This window comes from Phaseolus vulgaris, chromosome 3 (assembly GCF_051622355.1).
Source record: "Phaseolus vulgaris cultivar YP4 chromosome 3, ASM5162235v1, whole genome shotgun sequence".
Lineage (NCBI taxonomy): Eukaryota > Viridiplantae > Streptophyta > Magnoliopsida > Fabales > Fabaceae > Phaseolus > Phaseolus vulgaris.
This window is the reverse complement of record NC_143500.1, coordinates 37731921-37757976: the sequence shown is the minus strand read 5'-3', so window position 1 is coordinate 37757976 and position 26056 is coordinate 37731921. Positions and strand designations below refer to the sequence as shown.

General features: G+C 32.4%; 4 protein-coding genes across 9 annotated transcripts; 1 reads left to right on the top strand and 3 right to left on the bottom strand.

The window, feature by feature from the left end:
* Positions 1-5091: 5091 nt before the first annotated feature.
* Positions 5092-9105, bottom strand: LOC137807378 (uncharacterized). 4 transcript variants are annotated; one of them, XM_068607999.2, is made up of 9 exons: positions 8788-9105; positions 8369-8507; positions 8197-8283; positions 7562-7689; positions 6264-6360; positions 6074-6151; positions 5755-5980; positions 5342-5565; positions 5092-5218 (listed from the first exon to the last, which is right to left on the bottom strand). In XM_068607999.2, exons 1-9 carry the CDS (start codon positions 8856-8858, stop codon positions 5195-5197), a joined length of 1074 nt encoding a protein of 357 aa, XP_068464100.1. In that variant the 5' UTR covers positions 8859-9105; the 3' UTR covers positions 5092-5194. The 4 variants fall into 4 exon arrangements, with proteins under 4 accessions (XP_068464100.1, XP_068464099.1, XP_090156940.1 ...); XM_068607998.2 differs by having other exon boundaries at positions 5755-5983; positions 8788-8922; XM_090300814.1 differs by lacking the exon at positions 8788-9105 and having other exon boundaries at positions 7483-7689.
* Positions 9106-12242: 3137 nt separating this feature from the next.
* Positions 12243-14063, bottom strand: LOC137805600 (uncharacterized). Its single transcript, XM_068605540.2, has 4 exons — positions 13677-14063; positions 13177-13286; positions 12734-13043; positions 12243-12602 (listed from the first exon to the last, which is right to left on the bottom strand). Exons 1-4 carry the CDS (start codon positions 14061-14063, stop codon positions 12243-12245), a joined length of 1167 nt encoding a protein of 388 aa, XP_068461641.2.
* Positions 14064-16420: 2357 nt separating this feature from the next.
* On the top strand, positions 16421-16864 carry LOC150028831 (uncharacterized). The gene has a single exon (XM_090300143.1). It carries the CDS (start codon positions 16421-16423, stop codon positions 16862-16864), a length of 444 nt encoding a protein of 147 aa, XP_090156269.1.
* A 1470-nt stretch (positions 16865-18334) lies between these two features.
* Positions 18335-21940, bottom strand: LOC137807377 (uncharacterized). Of its 3 annotated transcripts, none has more exons than XM_068607995.2 (9): positions 21809-21940; positions 21466-21626; positions 21287-21373; positions 20810-20937; positions 19608-19704; positions 19420-19497; positions 19101-19326; positions 18679-18902; positions 18335-18520 (listed from the first exon to the last, which is right to left on the bottom strand). In XM_068607995.2, exons 2-9 carry the CDS (start codon positions 21565-21567, stop codon positions 18497-18499), a joined length of 966 nt encoding a protein of 321 aa, XP_068464096.1. In that variant the 5' UTR covers positions 21568-21626; positions 21809-21940; the 3' UTR covers positions 18335-18496. The 3 variants fall into 3 exon arrangements, with proteins under 3 accessions (XP_068464096.1, XP_068464098.1, XP_068464097.1); XM_068607997.2 differs by having other exon boundaries at positions 21813-21927; XM_068607996.2 differs by lacking the exon at positions 21809-21940 and adding an exon at positions 21707-21800.
* Positions 21941-26056: the final 4116 nt, after the last annotated feature.

Below are 26056 nucleotides of genomic sequence, written 5' to 3'. Positions count from 1 at the left end.
TTAGAATTGCAGTTGTACAGGTTGCAAGAACCTCGTGTTTATGATTTTATAGCTAAGTAGTTCAGCTTAACTGCAGCAAATTATGGACATGATTTGACTTGAACCATCATTAAATTAAGTATCAGATAATTCTATTTTATAAATATTTATAACACTTAGTACATATAATTTAGTTTTAAATAATAAAAAATAATTTTATTAAAATAAGTTTAATTATCACACCACTGTATAAACCTATTTTATACTTAATCCTAAACTACAATTAATGCTCCCTCGTTTATCATTTTCATTTTCTTTTTAAGTGTAATTTCTTTTAATTTTTTTTATCTGATTGTCAATTTTATTATATGAAAATAAAAAATAATAAAATAGAAAATTTTATAAATATTTTATTAAACCAACAAAATTATTACATTTAAGAATTTCTCTAGAAAATCTTAAACAAAACTTTAAAAAGGAACCAATAGAATAATTTTTTATTCTAAAAATTAATAAAAGTATTTGAAAAATTTAACAAAGTTTATGAAAACGAAAAAATTTAATAAACTTATGCTACAAAATCATTATAAAAGCCAACAATTTTATCTTACACTGATTTTTATTTTACATAACGATATAAAATTATTTCAAAGAGTAATTTTTAAATTATATTTTGAAACATACCTAACTTTCCCGTACTTTTATTTATTTTTATTATAGAAATAATTACACTATCAAAAAAAGTCACTAGTAATCAAATTTCGAGACTAAAAATAATTATTCACTTAACTAAATTAAGTATTATTATTAGTATATAAAGTGATTTATATTATTAATATAAATTTATAAAATAATAAATTAGTATATAAAGTAACTACCAAGAATTTAATTATTAATATTTTAAATTAATCTCTAAAAGACTAATAAAGACTAATTTAAAATATAAAGTAATAAGTAGCTAAAATCTTAGTATTTAATGGTTAGATACTTTATAAACTATTTTATAAATTTTTATTAATAATAAAAATTACTTTAGATATCAATATTTTTTAATTTATAAAATAATCTTTAATTTAGTTAAATAGTAATTAATTAGTTTGTCTCTAACATTAGTTTTTATTTAAATATTTTGTTGTGGTGTTTCAATGTCATCATTTTATAATTTGTTTAGAATTTAATATATTTTCAAACCTTTTACTTGAAAAATTATTTTTAATCATTAAACACTATTTTTATGGATTTTAATTTCTATATTATTATCTTCTTAATTAATGTTTGTCCGATCCACTAATAGCATAATACATTTTTTGAACAATTAACATGATCATTACGTTATTTTTAATGATTATTTGATAGCAAAAACAAACTATTAACAAAAAAAAATATATTAGAAAAATAAACAGAGACAAAGATGATAAAAAATAGTTGTTTAGATATTAAAAGTTAAATTTTGAAAAAGTTTAAAGACCAAAAAAATTATTATACACGTTATTTTTTAAAATTTTAATAATCTTTCTTAAATATTATTAACAAGTAAATTTTAAATTTAACTAAAATTAACTAATAAAATAAAATTTACACCTATTTATATATTATAAAATATTATTATTTTTAATTGATGCGTGATTTTCATTAAATATAACCATATTAATTTTTTTATATATAATATATAACAGAGGAATCTCAAGTATCAAATTCAAATTCAAATGTTGGAGATCGAGGTATGATTAATTTAATGTAGTATCTATATTTGTCAATAGCAAAGTCTTATAATGTTTATATTTTTATAGTATTACTTTTCTCTCTGTATAAACATATGAGGATATTCTCCATATAACTTTTTTTGACTGAAGCTATAACATGTAGAATCAAAAGAATCAATTTCAAATTCAAAAATGTTAGATAAGATTGAGGGACCATTCATTTAATTCGATGTCTATATTCGTTATTAGCAAACTTTTTATTAATATTAAAATCTGGTAAAATAAAACCAATATGCACTTGTTCTCTTCCAAATCAAGTTATATATTTTTGGCTATTTCTAATCTCATAACAAATTTAATAATAATAATGAGAATTTACTGTGGTAAACTAAACCCAGGTGTTTGTTTGTATAAAATCCTTTGGTGTCAGCACTGTGACAATCAGTCGCCACTTTCCAACAAGAAAAAGTACAAAACTACCATCTGAAATTCTTTGGTAGCTTCTTTGAAATTTCCTCATAATCATTGTCTTTGTCCTATTCCTATACCCTCACCCTCATCCACACACAATTCCCTGTTTTTCTTTCTCAAATCTCATTGTTTGCATGCCCTAATGGGAATTCAGCACCCAAAATTAAAATTTGAAACCAAACTTTCATAAATACTGCAAAATTAATTTGAACCATGTCCTGCTACCCACTCTATTAGTCTTACCTCCCAAAGTTAAATAGCTTAGCTTTCCTCAAATTAATGACTGTTGCATGCAGGAAAAGTATATTTCCATACAGTACCAAACATAAACTATGATAAAAATCCACCATTAACAACTATTAAGAGAGTCATCATAAAACCAACAGATTTTTTGCTATGTGCAGCTTTTTGTAAAGAATCATTTTTAGATGTTTGTGGAATCCGGAAAGCGTGTGTATTATGAAATTTCCACATCAAATTTATAAAAGTGGGGTAGAAATGAGTTATATTATAGTTTTGATTTGATGCACGAGGTGATTCCTGATTTAAGGGTAAGTAAGAGATAGAGAGGGTGATATTTTGAAAAGGTTTGGTTACATGATGTGAAACTGTAAATATGGTAAAATAGGGATGTATTTAAAGAAAGAGCAGTGAGGAGGGTGGTGCGAAGAAGGGGAATAAAGAAAGAAGATTAAAAAAGGTGAATGGAGGAGAAAGTTTGAGGTGAGAAAGTAGTGAAAAGCAGGGCAATGATGTTGATTCCTTTGAGTGTGTGGCTTGGTGGTGGAAGGGAAAGAGTAAAAAAGAGAGAGAGATGCACATAACAGTTAGTACATTTGTAAGGCTTTTTCTTTCCGAAACTATCATGAGTGGTAGGATAGGGTAGGCTTATGCATTTATGCTACAACATAACTGCTGCTACCATGCCCTTGACTTTTCCTTCTCTGTTAATACCAATAAATAAATAAACATTTTTTCTGTTTTCGTGGTTCATCCTTTTCTCACATTCTTTTTCATTCAAGATCTTTCCCACGTTAAATAAACGACCAACAACAGTGGAGTCAAAGTCCACCAATCAAGGAGAGGGAGGGAGACAAGTACGTGGCAGTTAATGCAAAAACGTGAAGTGGGTTGGTGCAAATGTGAAAAAAAGCAAACGGAGGAAACCCCTGAAAAAATGCCACCGACACAACACTGCATGGCTACACTACTACTTCACGTTCTCACTTTCTATACGTGTCTTCTCTCTACTAAGAAACATCTCACACTGTCACGCATCTCGTTTTTCCTTATATACACCGTCCAAAATCTCTTTCTTCCTCCTAATCAAACATTCAAAACCAACTTCATTAAGATACGCTAAGCCTCTCATTCTTCTAACCATCCAAATTCTAACACTCATGAAATTAACTTTACAAAATAATTTTACTTTTTTCTTTCTTTTTAAACAAGCAAAGGGCGTGGTAATAAATTTCTTGAATGAATTTTAAGCTAAGGAAGACAATCGTTTTATCTGCACCTTTTTTGTCAGTCCTCTTTGTTGTATAGGAAATGTTAATTTCATGTTTTTTTTTTACAAATATATCCCTGACTTACGTGTAAAAAAATCAATAAATAATGTTAAGACTTTCTTTTTAATTTTCTATATTTCCTCGTTGTTTATTTTTTAGGGGATTAGATGTCCCTCTTTCTGTGGTCTGAGTTTGGTCTCACGCTGACCACCACAAATTTAGTTCCCTTACGTATGTTTCTTCAACTAAATGATTTTTTACGTCTTTTTCGCTTGAGGCGTTGAATTTTAGGTTCAACCACAAACTTCTGATTGTTTTTTTCTTTTCTTTATTCGTCGTCCTATCATTTCTCAAGGCCCATCTGTGAATCATAACGAGGCCTCTTTATTTGTTTTTTGTTCCTCTTTTTTGTCATCTTAAATTACTCAATTTATAGGCCTAGGCCCATCACGTGGTTCATAAGGAGGCATTTTTGTTGTTTTTTTCGTAGGTTTTGTTTTATTAACTACCTTAAATGAGGCCCATTGGATGGTTTATAACAAGCCCTCTATCGGCCAATTTCTCCCTGCACCTACATAAATCTTTTAATTTCAAAATTACCCTTCAACAAAAGGTGTAAGGTTTGTTTGTTTCCATTTTTAAATTGTATGTTTATATTTTGAAATTTTAGAATTTGAATTAACTTAAAAAAATTGCCCCTTAATCGTATAACTGGAGTTCTAAGAGAATCAAGAACCTTTATTAGGTTTAGGCCCGTGTGTGTTGGGAAGTACTACTAGAAAGAGGGTTGATGAGTTGATTACTTGATGAAGACACAATAGTTTCACGGGAAGCAAAGTAAAATTATTTAGAACAAAACTCCCGTACGGCATTATTTTGCTGCGCTCCAATCATATTTAAAACTTTAACATCATAATATCATATTTTTACTTTTTCTTCTTATTTTCCCACTCTACAATAATAAAAGTATAAAATCAAATTATTGGTAGAACTCTTACAAAATATTACATCATTCATTATTTTTTAACTGATCATATTTTTTTAAATACACCGTTAGATTAAAATTTCTTTTTACATAGGTTATATATACAAAATTTTGTGTCAATATAAAATCATTTGATATGTTTTATATAAATCAAAATCAATACAATATAATATTTTTTAAAAATATGAATCGCTGTTCAGTTTTAACATAAAATTATAAATTATCGACTCGGATGACAAAATTTACTTTTTATATAACTTTTTTACGGTATTATATCTAATAAAAGTTACAAAAAATTATTTTTTATTAGTGTCATAAAACTATGACAACTTTTTTTCCTATAATCCGTTAAGAGAAAGTTGTCAAACAATAAAATATCAAAAGTTAAATATTACAGCAAAATACAATATTTGCTCTTGGTATAATAAAAAAAGGATAACAATTTTAGTATAAAAAAATTATTTCTATTTAATTTTATTAATAGGTTGCAGACATGAAGAACTTGTGTTTCTCTGCTTGGCTACAAAAAAACAAGCTGGCATGCATCACCTTAGCCTAACAACAACGTGCTGTACAAAATGCAAATAAGAAAATAAGGTTAGTCATATCAAGAAACGAGTGCCAGGGGCCTTGCAGAATAATGCTATCAACAGAAAAAACTTTACACTCACTATACAAATTTTAAGGTGTACCTTTATTTGTGTCCTATTAAATGTATAGGTGACATGTACTCGTCCATCACTAGCTTGGATAACAGCAGGATATGAGAATTCCATTCCTAATGTATCCTCCAATGTAAGTGCCTCGTGCCAGGTTTCACCATCATCCTCAGAGAGGCCAAGTTTAAGCACACCCCTTGAAATTGTGTTATAAGCAAGCAATATTCTGCCATCACTCAGCTTAACCCCATCAATACCTAATGCAACAAAAGAAGTTTCTTAAATGAGCTACTGATGCATGCATGAGGATGTAAAATACATGTGTATCACAGAAAAAACAAGGAAAATAACTCAACAACTTCAGAAGTAGAGCAGTTCAAGATCAACTTTTTCTTGTTGTCCACCTGAATACTTAAGCAAGCATCAAGAATAGTTTGGAAATTAACCTGAGTTCGGGTTGGGGAGTAGTGTAGGCTTTGCATAGCCCCAAGTTTTGCCACCATCAAAGGATTCTGATATATAAACTCTACCAAGGCCATTAAAGGATCTAAGCAAAACACGCAGTGTTCCCCTTTCAGTCAGGTATGGTACTGGCTGAATCACACCAAGAGGTGTGTTTTCAATGAAAATTGGGCCATACTTTCTCCATGTCCTGCCAAAATCTGTTGTAACCTGCTATCATGCCAAAGCTATAGAAGTTAACCAGCTAATCAAGATCAACTGCAAGCAATTACATGACCATAATTAATTAGTTCTATTAGACACCTCTGCCCATGCTCCCCATGAGTTCCAGCTTTCAACAGAAGATCCACAGAGTAGGTCACCATTTTCTAGCAAGAGAGGCTGAAAAACAGTTATTCACTTCAGCACCAAAAACATAAATTTTACCTGACTAAGTTATAAACCCCAAGGCCAAAGGTGCAGACAAAATATTACTTAGTAGTTTTAGTTTTACCTTATTCTTGATAGGTCCTAATATACCAGGAGGAAGTTGTTCTCTTTCTGTCCAGGTAATTCCTTTGTCATTTGAGCGTTTCATGAATCCACTCCACCTGAAATTAAACAACCAAATTCTTCTCATTTGTTAGAAATTAACTAGAGCCTCATACATTTGAGTACGATGACTACCAAAGTGATCCAGATAAAACGCTTGATTCAGTAAAGAAGGCAAAAACATGTTAAGATTAATATTGAATTGATATTTCATCTTTAAAACAATTATTTGCTATAAAACTTAAGTTTCAAATGAAGAGATTTCCAGATTTTCTGTGCCTCAATTACAACTCATTGTAATTTAAAATAAGCATTTCCTAAAAGAAATCGTGGTGGTATCTATTACTGAAAAGATTAATACCGATTTAAAGTTACCTACATTTTTCTACAGAGTGATATTGAGTAGCAAAACATGGATCTCAATCAATGGAGTGTCACATATTCATATTTGGGAATGTAGACTTTCCATAATGCATGGTGCTACCTCTAGTTGAACCCAACGTCTTTATTACAGGGATTCCATTTATATTCAGTACTCAATATTGATTTCACCACATAGAGAGATTGTGTACCAAAACATGTTAGTTAATGGATTGTTTGTCACATATTCATATTTGGGAATGTAGACATTGCATGATATATGGTGCTATCACTAGCTCAACCCAACTTTTTTTTATTACAGGGATTCCGTTTTAGGTACTGGAATGCAACTTTCTCTAACTTTCCTTGTTGAATAGAACATTTCACAGATTCTTAAAAATAAAAAGATACAAAAGCACCCATGAAAACACAAAGAAATCAAGTTGAAGTAGTGTGGAATCATAGTCAATGTATTAATCCTACTTTATGTAGGATGTTGCAGAATAACGAAATAGGAGGGAAATATTCTTATAATTGCAATTTTGTATAACAACAAAGGATACACTTCCCTCTTTACAAAGGAAGAGCATTTTACCGAAATTGGGGATCATATCTCGATTGTGCAGGACATAGGTACAAAAGAAAGGAAATTTAGGAACAAGTTTGATGGTGTATAAAGTAATTATTCCCTCTGGTTTTGTTTTCTTCAGAAAATGGGGAGATGCTGTGCTAATTGTTTTACTCCTTCCAATTGTGATAATATCTCTAAAAATTAAGCTCAATTGTTCCGCAATTTCTTCACAAAAGGAATCTTATCTTACCATCAAATAGAAAATGGCTGCAAGCAAAACAAACATCCACTCACACACACAAGAAGGTTGTAAGGTTTGAAAGCTTTACTTCTGAACATCCAGGCCTATTCTGTAGAACAGCAGTAACTCATTTGATGGAAGTTTGAACAGTACAGGGTTCCACATAGGAACATTTGGTTCTTCATCAGCAATTATGGGTGATTTCCATCTGCCATTCTACCAACAAAATTTGAATTCACAAACCAAAACGAGCTGTCAAAACTTCAGAGCTAAGTATGCCCCCAATATTACAATGATAGGAACAGGAAACAATTTATACAAGAATGATTACTGATTTTAAATCATATTATTCAGTATCCACATGTTCCACCTTAGAAATTTATGTACTTTCAAAGCTACATTTTTTATGCATTCTGTAAATAAAAAATGTACTAAATAAATTATTAATTTCAGTTCTACAGGAAGAAGCATTTTCTTTGATGATAACCAAGTAGAACCTCCAACATGCCACTAAATTTTGATCGCCAGAGTAATCCATAGACCTTATGTACTGTAGGCACAAACCAAAAAGGAGAACTAAACCAGGAAAAATTGGAAAAAAAAGCACGACTTTTAGGTTTCAAGTTAGACATTAAAATTCTGACTACACAAGTGTGCCCAGTCTCTTATGAGTAGAAAAAAATAAAAGGCAATGTAAATATGATGAGTTAATTAACTATCTACCTTATAAGTCTGCAGCCATATTTTTACATCTGGTGCCCCCTCAGAGGAGCCCCCGAAATAGGCAACCAAAAAATGTCTCTTCCCAACCTACAGAGGTTAAAATAGATATAATATGTTATGTTAATTAATTAAAACAAGGAACAGATAAAAAAACTATGTTGTAATTTACCACCTCAACAATGGTAGAGGCATGACAACTGATGAAAGGAGTTGATCTTTCAGGAAAAACGAACTCCTCCACAACTGGCCCTTTTATGTAGCCACTGGTTTTATTTCTTAAGCCTTTGGCACCTGAATTTGTAGAGTTTGGCCTGCATAAGTTTGCAACTTCATCTTATCAAACTACTAGATTATTGAAGAACTCACCGTGAGACTTAATTGCTTCTCACTTGAGTTTCAGTTTAGAGCAGACACCAGAAACGCATAGTATCAAGTAGATATAAGCAAATAGCAGCAACATAAAAATAATCATGTACTTGAACCAGAAAAGATACAGAACACTAGATAATAAATTTATGAAATCAACAAAATCAAATAATGGTTTTTTTAGCTGAATGAAAGATTCAAAGAGGGAAGAAGGCGTTTGCATACCCAGAAAAGGAGTGAGCTCTGCTAACCATGCTTATGAACACCAAATATATAAAGGTAAGAAAGAAGGACATGGTTCCACTTTCCACGCTTCTTCTTACTGACACCTTCAAGGAAAACTGTAGCGAATGTGGGAAAGAAATTACATACTGTAAAACTATATTCGTGTATATATATTTTATCACATCACTTGTTTTAAATTTTTTATTAATAAATATTATATAAAAAAAATTCTTTAACTCTTTTGTTTTATTCAGTTTGGGAATTCACTAAATATCAGCCCTCCACATTTTCAAATGAAATCGTAAACCCATTCATTTTATTTTATGCATTGAATGCTCAATGTTACTATGTCACTATGCATGTTCATTAAAATATTCTGCAATCTACTGCACACGATAAGCATGTTTGTGTTTATACAATTGAAAACAAAAATTTTGTACTATATAATTCAATGACGAAATATTTTGTTGTAAAATTGAGTTTCTCGATAAATGAAAATTATTAATTTCTAAATTATTGGTAATTTTTTTCTTTTATTTTGGTCTCTCATCTCTAGACAACCCTCGTTTTGTTGGGATGAGTGTTTGAAAAAATAGTAGACTTTTAGCAGATGCAATTTCCCAACAGCAAATTTTTATTTTGAGTATTTAGTTTCTAAACTAAAAGATTATTATTATGAAACAATGATAATAGTATAAATATTTTTTCTTTTACTTTTGTATTTATTCGTAATATTATATTTTATTTTATGTTTGAATATATAATAGTAAAAAAAAAAATTATGTGATTGTGCTATTTAGTTTGTACTATTTTTTAAATTGTAAGTTCTTATAAATTTATGCTCTTATTTATTCTCATGAGTTTGTTTTGTACCGGTAGGTACCGAATAAGTTTGTCTCGGTCTTGTAACCAGACGTTCGAGTCAAATAACATAAAAGAAAAGAGTAAATAAATACGCAACAACAACATAACGGTTTTGAATGAGTCAATCCACATTCTGAAATATACGGAAAATATCTTTAATATAACAAAATAAACTGCAAGATACACCTCAGATATGAAGGAATCACCATGCACGTCATTTAACAACTGATCCAGCCCATAAGGATCCAGGCCCATGAACCAGGCACTTTAAATAGAACCTTTTGTGAAAGTAGTAAGGTATGTTTTTCCCATTCACTAAAATATACTTATATCATAACACTGACTTGAGTGTCGGAGTGCAATCGCAGGTACCCCGACCAGACGACTGAACATCAGAGTTGAAGGAAGGAGACTTAAAGGGATTTAGAGACCATTGACACGTAAACAATTGTGCATCCAACCACAGGTACTATCTAAGCCCCTTAGTTCATACAAGTACAATTGGCGCCCACCGTGGGGCCGAGGTAGTATTCAATCTTCAATAACAAGTCGTCCCCAACCACAATGGTGTCCACAAGGAACAACGCTAATAACGACCGAATGGCAGACGAGCAGATAGCGATGATCCAACCCTCTAGGCACAAATGGAGGAGATTCGACAAAAAAAAGCATGGCAGATCAATTGAAAAATGACGAGGACTGACGTCGACAAGAAGAGGATATATCATTCCTGAAGGAACAAAACAAAAACCTTCTACGGCGAATTGAGGGCCATGAACGGGGAGGAACAAACCCATCAATCTAGAGCACCACCGTTGCACCCTCCAACTCGTCAAACTCCTCATAACATCCAGACTCAACAAACCCACCAAAGTTCCCGAAACAATATTTCTCTAAACAATGAAGAGGATCTGAGAGGGCACCCTTTCACATATGAAATTATTGACACACAACTTCCTCCTAAGTGGAAAAGGTTAACTATCAAACCCTATGATGGCTCCACCTATCCCTACCAATTTTGTGGGGAACTTCAAAGTCTTAACAACAAAGTTCATCACATAGTACGCAACGTGTCGCTCACATCATACTTCTTCTATGTCCCTCCTTAATGTGAAGCAAGAAAAAGGTGAGTCTTTATGAGCATTCATGGATAGATTCAGTAAGGTATACATGGGTATCAGAAACTTGATGCCTGAGATAGTCATGCATCATTTGGTCAGAGCCATCCGCCCAAGACGATTCACAAAAAGCTTAATTAAGAGACCAACAAAAAATATGGATGAACTGAGAACCCGAGCCACCAAATTCATGCAGATCGAGGAGCATGTTGACTACCATAGAAGTCATCAAGCTGAAGGTGTTGACAAGGAGAAAGAAAAAGAAAAAGATACAAGCAATTGACCGGGACCAGGTCGGACCGACCGATTCAAATAAAATCGCGGATCCTGATTTCTTAGCAAACATTGTCAGTATCATCGCAATTATGGCCACACGATCGAAGGCTGTCAGGTGTTAAAAGATAAAATCAAAGAGCTTATCCAAGCGGGCAACTTCCGCAGATTCATAAAGACGGACACCACTACACATCGCTCACCACAGAAGGATCGGTATCCCCCTATAGGACAATTCGAGCGATCCGGGGGTGGAAATTCTCGTCGTCGTGATGAAAATCAGTGACCGCCAAGGCAGAGACGAAGTGAAAGCCCGATCAGAAGGATCCAACCCCGGAGTGAAAGCCTTAAGAGGAGCAATCAAACCAGACGTCGAGTCCAATAAGTCATCAACACTATAGTCGGCTCGGTGTCACTCGGTGTCCCCAACGAGAAGTCAATTACATAGTTGGAGGTTTCGCAGGTAACGGGTGCTCCAACTCAGCTACAAAGAAGCATCTCAGAGTCATACAATCAGTTCATTCCACGTCAACCCAAAGACGACCACGGATACCCCCAATTATTTTCACTGATGATGATTTCACGGCGATAGATCCAACACAAGACGATCCTATGGTGATAACTGTGGAGATAGATAAGTTCACAATTACCAAAGTGCCGGTAGATCAAGGCAGTTTGGTAGATATTCTTTATTGGAAAACCTTCAAGAAAATGAGGATCCCAAAAGAAAACATTCAGTCATATGATGAACAGATTGTTGGATTCTCAGGAGAGCGAGTGAATACTAGAGGATATATTGACTTATATACTACGTTCGGCGAAGAAGAGTGCCTCAAAAAAACCATAAAAATCAGGTATTTATTGGTTAATTCACATACTTCATATAAAGTACTGATCGGACGTTTGTCCATTAACCATTTAAGAACGACCGTCTCCACCCCCCACTTGGCGATGAAATTCCCATCCACGGCCAAGGATATCGTGACGATCCATGTGGATCAATGTAGTCAAACTCGTAACTCGTACGAGGATCGGGAAGGAGCTAAAAGATCATAACTCAAGGATCGTAACTCGACTCGTAAGAGTTACTAACATATGAAAAATAATATTTAATACATAACCCAACTTGAAACAGTTTCATAAATCATAAATTGTTCATACAGAAAACAACTAAGTTCATAAATATCTAATACAATTAAACTATCCAAGGAAATCCTTCATATACATATTGATTGAAGGATAATCATCATTCTCTTCTACAAGATCTTCATTTTCATTAATGTTATCTATGCCATGACCTTCATCATCCGCAGCAATTGGAGGAACCTCCAAATCATCCATAGGTTCAACTTCTCCAACTTCATCCAAATAATCCATAAGTTCAACATCATTTGCTTCATTATCTTCCACTGTCCCTTCTTCATCAGAGGCAAGCTCATCAATGTTGTAGTTTTTTGTGTTCCTAACATCCTTCTTTTTCATCAATCTTGAATTAGTCATCACAAAGACTACATCATTCATGGTCTTCTGGTGTAAACGGTTTCTTTTTTTCGTGTGGACCTAAATAATTATAACATCATAAATTTATCCCTTTATAAATTCTAATTATAAAATGAACTCATAAATTTAAATGCTTACCCTTTCAAATGCACTCCAATTGCACTCACACCCAGATGAACTACAAGTCAAACCCAAAACTCTAACTGCAAATCTTTGTAGTTCCGGAAGTGCATCACCATATTGTTCCCACCACTGTGCTGGAGTTTTTGTTTTGAGTGCAATTGAGCTATTTCACTACCCAAAAATCCAGATTTGCTCTTGAAACCCTCAATTTGGGCATCAATCTTAGTTATCTCATCAATGTCTCCTCCCATCCTTTCTAAACATTCATACATTCCCCGTTTCACCTCATAATCAGCTTTAAAATCCGGATGATAATGCAATATGGGATTTAGATAATAGCCTGCAACATGTAATGGCCTATGCAATTGGTTGTCCCATCTTTGATCAATGATTTCTCAAATCGGAGTGTAACTAAGTAAGATAAAAGTAAATAAATAAATATAGAAACAAAGTTTATATTTCTAAAAAAGATTAGGAATGAAATAAAAGTGAAAGGTAATTAGTTATTTACCTTTTACTAACTCCACTGAAGAGACTTTGTATCTTCTCTTTAGCAAGGTCCATCTCTTCATAAATAAAACCCATGGCTGGTTTTTCATCAGAATCCACCATGTGCAACACCTTAATTAGGGGAAAAACACCCCTCAAACAATTCAAAATATTTGACCAGAATCCCTTATTCAATACCAAATTTTCAACAAGCCTTCCATCTCTAGTCTTTACACACTGACTAGATTACCACTTCTTAGATGTAAACATCCTAATAAGTGATTTCTTATTCTCATTTAAACATCCCAAAGTTAAATCAGAAGTGGCAAAACGAGTATTAGCCAGTCTTATTAAATCTATCCCTTAAGTATGTTTGTGCAACAAGCAAATAAGACTAGTTCTTGAATAGATGTAGGCTGTGATTTTCTTACCATTGGATATGGTCTCCTGATGGAGTGGTTTTTCTTCTCAAAATCTTCCAACATTAAATCAATGCAATGTGCTGCGCATGGTGTCCAATACAATTTTTTTTCTCTTTTGCATTAGGAGATCCCCAGCTGCTTTGTAATTTGCTGCATTGTCAGTTACAATCTGCATTACATTATCTTCCCCAACCTCTTCAACAACATCATCCGTCATCTTGAAAATTTTGTCAGTTGTCTTAGATATGTCAGAAGCATCAATTGACTTCAAAAAAACAGTCCCCTTTGAACTATTTACAAGAAAATTAAGTATGGTTCTTCTCTTCCTATCTGTCATTATTCTGCAACCATATTTTTTCCAACATAATCTATGTTCTTCCAATATTTGATTGGTTTTTTCAACCTGTTGCTTCAAATATTTCACCCTGATTTCATGGTATGATGGTGACTTAATTCCAGGACCATGTTTGGCAATCATTTCAACCATTTTATTGAACTCTTCACTCCTTGCTACATTAAATGGAATACCATTGTTGTAGACTCGAAGTCTATTCCGAACATAGATTTTTTTATTAAATTTTGCTGTAGCATAGAAACAGTACCCAACATTAATTTTTTAATTTCTTCTGGGACAACAAGACATGCTCCAACATCTTTTGAAGTGCATGCAAGATGATGCTTTAGTAAATAGATACCCCCAGTTAAAATCTTCTCACAATATTTACACTTCACGTTTCTTGATTTCCCATCAATAGAAATACCCCCAATCTTTTTTTATAATTTCTTTTTTTGTACTGTCCCCACCTCCTGAATCCATAATAGAAGGAACTATCTTGGAGAATAAAAAATAGCACGGGACTGTGATGGAGAATGAGAGAGAAGAAATGAGGAGCACGTTCACGACGGTGGCGTCGCGATCGGTCGCAATGAAGTTATGGGGTGCATTAGGTACTGTGCTGATTAGGGTTTGTTATTTTTTTTAGGTTTTCTTAATTTTTTAGGGTTTCACTCTAAAAAACACACATTGGGCCGCATTGGCCGCATTGGGCCGCACTGACCACATTGGGCCGCACCAGGCTGCATCAGATTAAAACAAAATAGGGTTTTTTTTAGGGTTTAAGGTGTGCCGCGCCACAGTGCGAGGCGACTCGGAGATGGCCTCCGAGGTAGCGAGGTAGTGAGCTCCGCGGCGACGCGGTGCGATCCGCTCCAGCACCAATTCGCCATGCGAGTCAACTCGTTTTTGGCTCCTGGATCGTTGAATCGTGCGTTTTTGCAAGTTTACTCGCGATTTTAATTACATTGATGTGGATCAAAAAACCGTTCGTGAATGTTATGTTGCGAGTTTAAGAGTTGAACCTACCAGATGGTTGTATAAAACATCATTGCACAGTTGGTCTTCCAGAAGGCATAGCCGATCCTCAAAGAGATACCCTCGAGATAGGAGATCGACAGAACATATGGTTGCACTCGTAGATCTACTCGACGATGCCCGCATGGAGGCAGGTGAAGACCTTCAACCTTTACCCCTTCGTGATGACGATCATAAAACATACATCGGGACATCTTTGAAACCGGACGATCGCAAGATGGTCAACACAACATTGTTTGACAATACCGACCTATTTGCTTGGACAACCGCTGATATTCCTGGGGTAAGTCCTGACATCATCTCACATCGCCTCTCTATTTATAAGGAGGCCAGACCAAGAACCAAAAAAAAAAACAAAAGTTGGGCGAGGAAGAAACTAAGTTGATGAAGGTTGGCTTCATCCGAAAAGCACACTATACCACATGGTTAGCCAATGTGGTCATGGTTAAGAAATTCAATGGTAAGTGGCGAATGTGTGTAGAATATATTGACCTTAATAAAGCATGTCTTAAAGATTCCTATCCCCTGTCGACCATCCATCGACTTGTCGATGGAGCAACATGACATAATATCCTCAGTTTTCTTGATGCATTCTCATAATACTATCAAATCCAAATGCATCCAAGAGACAAAGAGAAAACAACTTTTAGGACTAATTCTGACAACTTCTACTATGAAGTCATGCCATTCGACCTCAAAAATGTTGGAGCTACCTACCAGGGATTGATGGATTATGTCTTCCAAGACATGATTGGGAGAAATGTCAAAGTTTATGTGAACGATATTGTCGTCAAGTCTGACTCATGTGAGCAGCACATTAAAGATTTGCAGGAAGTCTTCCAAGCTCTCCGCAACCACTGCATGCGTCTCAATCCCGACAAGTGTGCGTTTGGAGTAGAAGGAGGGAAATTCTTAGGCTTTATGCTTACCCATCGAGGTATAGAAGCCAACCCTGAGACGTGTAAATCAATCACTGAGATGCGTAGCCCTCGCAATATCAAAGAAATCCAACGACTAATCGGTTGATTCACAACCCTCTCAAGATTCGTATCGAAGCTTGTAGAAAAAACTAAGCCTATTGTGCACTTATTGCGTAAAGCATCTAAATTCCAATGGACGGACGAATGCGAAAGTATATTCCTCCAATTGAAAACTTTCTTGGTGACTCCTTCAGTCATTCCAAAGCCAATCGCCAAGGAACCAATAATTGTTTATCTTGTTGTGTCAGAAGATGCAATCAGCGCGCTCTTAGTTCAAGAAGTAGAAACAAAGGAACAACCGGTCTATTTTGTTAGCCGAGTACTTCACGGCGCGAAGGTTCGATGTCAAATGATTGAGAAGGTTGCCCTGGCCTTAGTGATAACCGCACGATGAATGCACATGTACTTTTAGAATCATCGGGTTATAGTCAGAACCGACTACCCCATTATGAAAATACTAACAAAGCCAAACTTGGCTAGACGAATGATAGGATGGGCAATAGAATTATTAGAATTTCATGTTTAATATCAACCCATGGGGCAATCAAATCACAAGCTTTAGCTGATTTCGCAGTTGAGCTCAGTCCCCAGCCGGCTGAGGCAGAGAACCCCGAGTGGATCTTACATGTTGATGGCTCTTCCAACAACAGATCATGTGGTGCAGGAGTAGTGTTAGAAGGACCAGGTGATATTCTTATTGAACAAACTTTGAAGTTTGAATTCAATACGTCAAATAATCAAGCCGAGTACGAGGCTATCATATTTGGTCTTAATCTTGCTATTGATTTAGAAGTGAAAAAGCTATTATGTAAAAGCGACTCACAACTAGTGGTCAGTTTGCTGAAAGAAGAATTTGAAGTGCGAGAAACTCTCTTGCAACAGTATTACCATTTTGTGCAAGGCTTGATTGCAAAATTTGATGAAGTAACAATCTAGCATATCCGTCGGGAACATAATACCCGAGCTTATACACTTTCCCTCTTAGCAACCACAAGAAAAAAATGACTCCCTCGATCAATAATTTACGTAACCATGGTCAAACCTAGTGTTGGCTCGGAAGAATGTATGGCGACCGATATTCAACCATATTGGATGACACCCATCAAGTAGTTCCTAATTGACGGGACAAGCGAAGCATATTCAGAAAAAACAATGAAACAACAGACTGCCCGTTTTTTGTTGATAGATCAAGACCTTTATCGTCGGGGTTACACTCATCCACTCTTGAAATGTCTCACTCCCGAGCAAGCCACCTATGTCATGCGAGAGATACATGAAGGTATGCAACACTCATTCAGGAGCTCGAACGATGGCATCTAAAATTCTACGAACATGCTATTATTGACCGACTGTACAAGGTGATTGCACTGAATTTGTGTAGAAATGCGTTAAGTGCCAAAAATATGGCAGCTATCTCACCGAAAACTTGAGAATCTTCATTACTTTCTCTCCCCGTGGCCATTTGTGAAGTGGGAGATGGATATCGTCGGACCATTGCTCCAAGTAAAGGAGAATGTAAATTTCTATTGGTAGACATAAACTACTTTACTAAATGAATAAAAGTCAAACCCTTGACGACCATTACCGCACGAAATATCCAAAATTTTGTTTGGAAAAACATTGTGTGCCGGTTCGGACTACCTCATGTCATCATCACTGATTACGGTCAACAATTCACCCACCAAAAACTCGCCGAATTTTACAAAAAGTTTGATATCATACACATCACAAGCTCAGAAACAAAAAAAAAAAGGTTGTTTTAATTACTCCATATTTTTATTTCATTTTATAACACTTAAATTTAGAGAGAGAAAGAAAATATTCATTAATAAAGTATTTATATTTTCCTAATATGTAACTTATCTCAATGATACTATTTATACGTTTTTATACACTATTGTTTTTTTACTCCAGTAGGTTACAATTATTTTTTATAGTTCTTAAATAAACTACGTAAAATTTAATTATAAACAAAACATAAATGTTTTTTTATCCTTTATTAATCATAAAAGAATACTAATTCCTTTTTGTCCAGTTTTTAGTATTATTTTTATGTAACAAACAGAAAATACGTTGATAGCACAAAACCTGTATTATTGAATATGACCATTTTTATTTTTATAAATTTACACTAAATTCCAAATATTGACAAAAAAAAATATTACAAGTTTATGTTATCTAAACAATGAAATTTTTAAAATGAATTAAAGGGTGCAAAAATAGTCTTTTTTTCATTAGCTGGAACTGGATTAAAATATAATGGATGAAAAAGTACTAATACGTTTTTAGGACTAAGTTTTGCATATTTTTTAAAGAACTCAAAATATAATTGTGTTTTTTCTTTTCAGAAGATTAATTTTTTCAATTTTTTTAAAAATCAAAATATTTTTTTAAAAAAAATTACAATGATTATTAATTTCTTTTCATACTTTGAATAAAAGGAAACACCAACAACCAAACTTTAGTTAGCTTTTTATTGAACAAAGAATACTATATGATAATGTAGATGGATTAAGTAAAAAACTTGGTTGTTTCTGCGTTTTCGAAATTGAAACCATTTACTCCACGTCAACTTGGTCGAAGAACAACATGCTGCCAAAAAAGAAGAAGATAGGGGTTAATATTTTGAGGAAATGCAGGAAACAAATTGCAGATTAATTCACAAAAGGAAACTCAACATCTTCCAATGATAATAATAACCGAAACCGTCAATTTAAAATCAACTACCATAAAAAAAAAATAGTTTGTACCTTAATTTGTGTCCTATCATATGTATAGGTGATATGTATTCGCCCATCACTATCCTGAATAACAGCAGGATAAGAGAATTCCATTCCCCGTGTGTCCTCCAATGTGAGAAATTCGCACCAAGAATCACCATCATCCTTAGAGAGTGCCACTTTAAGCACACCCCTCGATTTAGTATTATAAGCCAGCAATAAGCGTCCATCTCTAAGCTTAACCCCATCAATACCTAGTAAACAAGGTAACACAGATGTGTCATTAATGCACAACATAGACAAGTAGCAAAAGAATGAAGGGATACTGAGGTGTAGCAAAACACTTCAAATTTGAAGTTATCCATGATCAACTTAGTTCTTACTGTTCAGTTAAGACAATTGTCATAATTATGCAGCAAAAGTTTGAAAGCAATATAGTTCACAAAATTGACCTGAATTTGGGTTGGGGAGCTGAGTAGGTTTTGCATATCCCCAAGTCTTGCCACCATCAGATGATTCTGACATACATACTCTACCAATGCCATCAAAGGATCGAAGTAAAACACGCAGTTTCCCGTTTGCAGTCTGATAAGGTACTGGTTGAATCACACTCAGAGGTTTATTTTCAATGTAGATTGGGCCATGCTTGCTCCATGACCTGCCTAAATCTTCTGTTACCTATTGCACACAAGAAGTAATAAATGTCAGCAGGCTAGCATTTCTAACCATCACTGAAACAAACCGCTCAACTAGGATGAATTCAGTTAACACCTCTACCCAGGCGCCCCAGGAGTTCCAGCTTTCAACAGATGATCCACAAATTAAATTACCATTTTCAAGTAAAATGGGCTGACAAATAGTAAGTAAGGAAAATCAGTAGTGAAGAATAAATTTAATATAACTACAAATTTCAAACCTCTTGCTATTGATAAAGTTCAGTGAAATAGATTCTGATGTACCTTATTCTTTATAGGTCCTAATATACCAGGAGGAAGCTGTTCCCTTGCTGTCCAAGTCATGCCTTTATCATATGAGCGTTTCACAAATCCACTCCACCTGAAATAATTAAACTTCTCATTAAAAGAGAAAGACAAATAATATACTTAAAATTACTTAAAGTCCTATATGGTGAAGGAGGGGAGGGGAGGGAAGGGGGGAGACAACTTCTTAGATAAACATCTTCAGTCCAGACAAAGCCATCATTCAAAGATTTCAATCTAATGGCAGCACAGCGACTTACTATGGGGTTACAATGAATTATGAATATATCTTTCCAACATGATATATATGTCATGGAAATATTTCCATGTGAATTTATAATCTTTTTCTTTACCAATTAGAGATTTTATCTGTAAATATGAACTTTCACGCGGAAAATCATCTCTTATACTATTCTATCAATATATCTGATAGGAACTGAATTTACTGCAGATTAATAGAAAAAACTAGTACTCAGAGAGCAGTGGTAATATGCATAAATTATGGCAATTGATAGTGAAAGAAAACAAAACAGAGAAGGAAAATTTCTCTGCCCTACGACAACACCACACAAGACTACCCAAAATTGATTCGCTCCCCTCTCATTTCCCCTTTCTTCACTTATATCCCACAGCCATTAATTTTACCACTATGCTTTCCACACCAATTGCCATTTCTAGAAGTTTGTTATAGCCTAAGTAAATCCAACCTTGCGTAACAATATGATTCTAATCTAACTACCCAGTTCACTGATTTTACTAAGGAAAAACAATAATATGCATGAAAAAGTTTATGTTGTTCTATGCAGCACAGTTTTGTCTGAATCAAAAGCCCGCACCATCCATGAATTTCACTTAAGGTGATAAAATGCTCGTCAGACTTACTAAACTAATTAATAATTAGAAATATGTATGTTGTTATCAAAATTCCAATAAAGACTTATTACTCAGACGAAAAAACGAAAGAGGAAAAAGAGTTATCATGGAAATTTCCAAATATACTTAGGTTAGGTCCATAATGTTGGATAGTGAAATTGGACCAAAAAAAATCATAAATGCATGCCAATCAGCCAATGAGGAATGATAAACCTAGCTGTCTCAACAACAACCATGTATGCGAACATTGCAGCAACGAATGTCAAGTGAAAAATAGATGTACGAGGACAACAAGTTATAAACTTTACTTCTGAACTTCTTGGCCTATTTTATAGAAGAGAAGTAGCACATCTGATGGAAGTTTGAACAGTACCGGATTCCACATAGGAACATTTGGTTGTTCATCAGCAATTACAGGTGCTTGCCATTTCCCATTCTATCCACCAAAATTGTGATCAGAAAGTTAGCGCAGCATTCAAAATTTAGAGTTCAGTACATCCTTCCTACAGATGTGGAACTATAAAGACAGTTTTTGACAAACAGATTAGAAATCAAAATTTGTTACCACTTTCTTTAGACACATTTGTAAAACTACTTAATAGCAACCCTACATTACAACATGCAGACTTTGCCAGGCAAAGCAAACAGCTTGTAATCAAACAGTAAAATATAGAAAGAGAGAAGTAAAAGCCCCCTAAATCAGACACCAAAATTAGCATAACTATATGAGAACGCCCAGTTTCCCATTAATTGAAAGACTTGGGGATACAGCGCGTACATTTTACCTTGTAAGTCTGCACCCATATTTTGACATCAGGTGCCCCCTCGAATGAACCCCCAAAATAGGCAACCAAAAAATGATCCTTATCAACCTACAAAAGTCGAACAACATGGTGTTGGGCTCATTTGACAAAAAAAATCGATAAAATATTTTTTGATGGGCAAAGATTTTTGTATCCATGACCTCAACAATGGTAGAAGCATGACAACTCTTGAAGGGAGCGGATCCAGCTTGGTAAGTGAACTCCTCTTTTACTGGTCCTTCTATTGAACAATCTTTCGCCATGCGTAATGGTTGAACTTGCGAGGTTGCGGTGTTTTTCACTTTCTGCTCGAAACAATCATCTGCAAAATTTATCTTCTAGTTTTAGTGATGGAAAATCAAATTGTGAAAAATGACATAAAAAGTGAAAACGGCGTGGTACAGCAATGGGTTGATCTGCATTCAGTGTGCTGTCCAAAACAAAACAAAATTGAGGTCTAACGTAAAATAAAAAGAGTTACACTCCACTATCAAAATATCATACCTGCCTCTAAAACAAAAACAGCTTTTCATTTTGAATTAACAAGAAGAGGATCGGAGGGGGATTTGATTTTCCAAGATTCAAAAACTAAAGCGAGGTTTTATTTTTCCAAGATTCATGTTGACTTTATATACATATCAATTTGTATATAAAGTCTATTTAATAAGATATCATTAACTTATATAAACTACTTTCATCAATACAACAAAATTTTACAGTATCTCTTAAAATGGTTTATTTTAATAATTTATACATTACAAGTTATTTATAGTTTATTTAAATTTTATCATCATTATTTTTTTATAATAATACATTTTTTTCTTATTCTTTTGATATGTTTTAATACAATGTTGGAGTGTTTATAATAGATGTTCAAGAGTAATTTTAACATTTAAAATACTGAATATTTATTTTAATAATTATATTTTTTTATATTTGTTGTATTATTTTAAATTTTTAGATGGTTCAAATTAAAAATAATTCAAAAATTTAAAAAAAAATATGATTAATACTCAATAGATCAATTAAGGATGATATTTACATCTATCCATTAGTTTATTATCAAACAGTCAAAATTCAATTAGTGAACATTATCAAACTTATAACCCCAATTAACTTCTAAAGTAGTTTTATAAAACAAACCCATTAAAGAGGAATTCTTTATTCCACATCTCTTTTCCGAAATAACTTAATAGTATAATTATTTCCTTCCCATATAATATGAATAACGCTCTAACTTTTTTTAACTGCTGCATTTAAGTTTTTATTCTTCAATAATATCTCATACGCAGAATAAATAGAGAAAATAAATAAATATTTTAAATATTTTTTAACTATAATCTATAACAATATATAATAGATTCTCCTAATAAACTTTTTTTTACACAACTTTTTTATTTTTTTTCCATAAACAAATGATAATTAGTTTAATATATTAATTTAATAATTTATTTCTTTTAATTTATTCTTCAAAGAATGACAGTTATCAATTTAATATTTAATAATTTTTCTTGATGTTAAAATTATCAGTGATCTTTTAAACAATGTATCTATTGCAAGTAATACTTCTTTTTTCCCCTTTCTTTTCTCTTATCTGAAAACACACAATCTCAGACTCTTTCTTCCTGCACCTCCATACCTTCTTCTCTCACCTCCATAAATTTTTAAATTTCCAAAAATGCCCCTCTATAATATTCTGGATTACGTAATCCGGAAGTCATTTTTCAGATTTGTAATTAGCTTCCAGATTACATAATCCGGAAGCCTTTTTTTCAATGCATGATTACTTTTCGGATTACATAATCCGGAAGTCTTATTTAGCTTCTGGATTATGTAGTCCGGAAGTCTTTTTTAAATGAGTTTCCAAATTACATAATCCGGAAACTATTCTATGGGGTGACACAAGAAGGATAAAAATGTATTTTCATGTTGTGTATGGAGGTGACAGAAGAAGATATGGAGGTGCAGGAAGAAACAGTCACAATCTCATTCTCATTTTTTCACTCTTTCCTTTTTCTCTTTTCGGTATACACACACTCGTTTATTTTTCTTTTTCTATTTTACTGAATCTAAATTTAATTTTTATTAATTTTATTTCAAAGCACGATATTTCTTTACATATATTAAAATAAAACAGTACAAATTTATAATAATATTTAAAAAATATATATAAATACACGTGTTTATGATAAAAAAATTTAAAAATACCTGTTCCGCTAGTATTTAATAGTAGTAATTCTATCTTATTTTATTTTTGGGACTGTATTTTTTTGGTAAATTACAAAAATATTATAAAATATTTTTAATATAATATTTTTAATTTAAAACAATTAATTTTCTAGGAAAATTTAAAAAAAAATACCTCAAACTTGATGTTTTCCACGTTCATCCGTCTATCCAAAGGAGAGAGAGGAGGGATTTTGCATGCACATCCGTCCTCCAGCTCTTTTTTCGCTTCTATCCGAACCCAACACTGAATTTGCAATGCGAAAATAATGAAGACCAACGCAAAAACACTATGAAGCTGTCTCAGATTGACACCATGAACTCGCGATACTATTTCCCCCATTCAGACAGATTCGATGATGTCGGTCCAAACTAAAGGTGTCTTTTCATTCATTTTTTGCTTCTAATCTTAAATACGTTCTTCAAAATCAATTAATTTTTAGGTCACTTAATAATTACTTTTTATTTGAAATATAATTGTAACGTAATCACAACTATCAATAAAGACAATTAATGGAATTGAATTTTTAAAAACTATAAATCTTCATTATTAATAATTCATCATTTCTATTATTATTTATTAATATAAAATATAATAATCTTATTAAATAAAAATTAAGACATAAATTAAAATTGTATAAATAATTTAGTTCACTCAATGGAGAAAATTGAGATTGAAGTTAATCATTTTCAGTCGTCTGTATTTTCAATGAATAAAAATATATAATATTTTATTTTAATTGAAATTCTCACACATATAAAAATTATTCATATTAATTTTTTCATACAAAATTATTAAAATTGTCTTATAAATATTGATTTCTATCATTTATATAGGTTAAAAATTATCATTTAGGTATGATGCTTAGAATTTTTTTTTACTCAAATATAAATATCAAAATCATGAATAAAAAATTAAACTTTAAAAATAAAATATAATACAATCTCAATAAAAATAAAATATTATAAATAAATATCAATCAAAATATATAAGAATTTAAATAAATTATTTTAAAAAAATTAGTGATAATCATTACATATTACATGCGCAAAAGTCATTACATCCTTGATTTATTAATTTGTATAGGATTTTGTTTGCTTAGGATTTTGTTTGCTTTGTAGTTGTTGTATTTTGTAGTTTGTTTGAGATTCTTCGTGGCAGTGGTGGTGGGATCGTTAGGTGATTTGGTTTTGAAATTTTATTTTATAAATATATGTAAATATTCAACTCATTTTAAATATATTCACTTTTTCATAATAATATAGTCATATTTATCATTATTATTAATATTATATTGTATCAAATATATATTATGTTATACATGTAATATAATACAAATTAAATATTATTAATTAAAAAAATACAAATATTAATTATTTCATCAATTTAACTAACCAAAATATTTATTGATATTTTAAAAAAATTAAATAATCATAATTATAAATATTTAATAATAAAATAAAATTTTCATATAAGACAAACGTATATAATTATTTATAATAAACAAATTATATAATTCTTATTATTATTACAAATGTAAATTAACATTTAATACAAAATTATTTTCTAATTATATTTTTAAAATTTATACATTTTTTATTACTTATTTCTATATAATAATTGACAATTTTTATATATATTCAAAATTTTACATGTAAATTATTTTTTCATTAAGTAACTCGTATTTTTTTAGAAATTAATTATTGAACTATATTGAATTATACTACTAATAATTTTAATTCATTCAAATTTACACAAAAATATTTAATATTAGATTATTTTTTTCAAAGACAAGGGTAAATTTGTAATCTTTCATTTTACACCTTTAGAAAAAATAAAAATATTCTCACAACCATTACATCACTCACAAATTTCAATAAACTTTCATCACAAATCCACTCTGACATATCCTAATCCAAAGAGTCTAATTTTCTTCACATTTTTTTCTTAAATCCTCACACATTCACTCTCTCAAATCCTCACACTTCCACTCCTCAATCCAAACACAATCTTAAGGTTTCTTTCGTTTGGTTCCCTTTTTGGATCACACATCTCTCTCAACCTTCCGCCCTTATTTAACCTAATTGGGTTTGTGTTAAATGACATCTCACTCAAGTGAGATATGGCTCACTCAAGCGAGATTAGAGAAAATAAAAACCAACTTTGTTGTCAAACTCCAGTGAGCCTGCAAGTTCTGGGCGAGGCTGCACGAGTTTGGTTCAGAGAGCAAGTTTACCTTTGGAGTGATTTTGCTTGAGTGATATTGGTTCGCATAGGCGAGTCCTTCAACGCGTTTCAATGGCTTAGGCAAGCTCTAGGCGAGTCTTGGGTACCCCAGTCTTATCTTTTCTCCTTGTCTCTAACTTTTATATTCCTTCTCTAGCCATTTTTTCCCCATCTTTCCTTAAATTCCATAAATTAGTACAAAGTTGAAAATAAATAATTCTTATTAATCTCATAACTTTAAAATATATTATTAAATTTAAATATCTCAAATTAGAATTGAGTGATATAATAAATATTTA

Bases quoted from the DNA above. Each gene is read 5' to 3' on its own strand.
- LOC137807378 (XM_068607998.2), bottom strand. From the start codon at position 8,858: ATGTCCTTCTTTCTTACCTTTATATATTTGGTGTTCATAAGCATGGTT. The intron at 7,690-8,196 runs GTAGATAGTTAA...TTTTGTTGGTAG, and splicing joins TATGGCTGCAGACTTATAAG to AATGGCAGATGGAAATCACC. The intron at 5,566-5,754 runs GTTAATTTCCAA...TTGTTGCATTAG, and splicing joins ACTCCCCAACCCGAACTCAG to GTATTGATGGGGTTAAGCTG.
- LOC137805600 (XM_068605540.2), bottom strand. From the start codon at position 14,063: ATGGTTGAAATGATTGCCAAACATGGTCCTGGAATTAAGTCACCATCA. The intron at 13,287-13,676 runs GTATTGGACACC...CCCCTAATTAAG, and splicing joins TGCAAAAGAGAAAAAAAATT to GTGTTGCACATGGTGGATTC. The intron at 13,044-13,176 runs GTAAATAACTAA...CATTGATCAAAG, and splicing joins TTCAGTGGAGTTAGTAAAAG to ATGGGACAACCAATTGCATA.
- LOC150028831 (XM_090300143.1), top strand. From the start codon at position 16,421: ATGGGCAATAGAATTATTAGAATTTCATGTTTAATATCAACCCATGGG.
- LOC137807377 (XM_068607997.2), bottom strand. From the start codon at position 21,837: ATGAAAAGCTGTTTTTGTTTTAGAG. The intron at 21,627-21,812 runs GCAGGTATGATA...TAAATTTTGCAG, and splicing joins AAGCTGTTTTTGTTTTAGAG to ATGATTGTTTCGAGCAGAAA. The intron at 21,374-21,465 runs GTCATGGATACA...CGACTTTTGTAG, and splicing joins ATGCTTCTACCATTGTTGAG to GTTGATAAGGATCATTTTTT.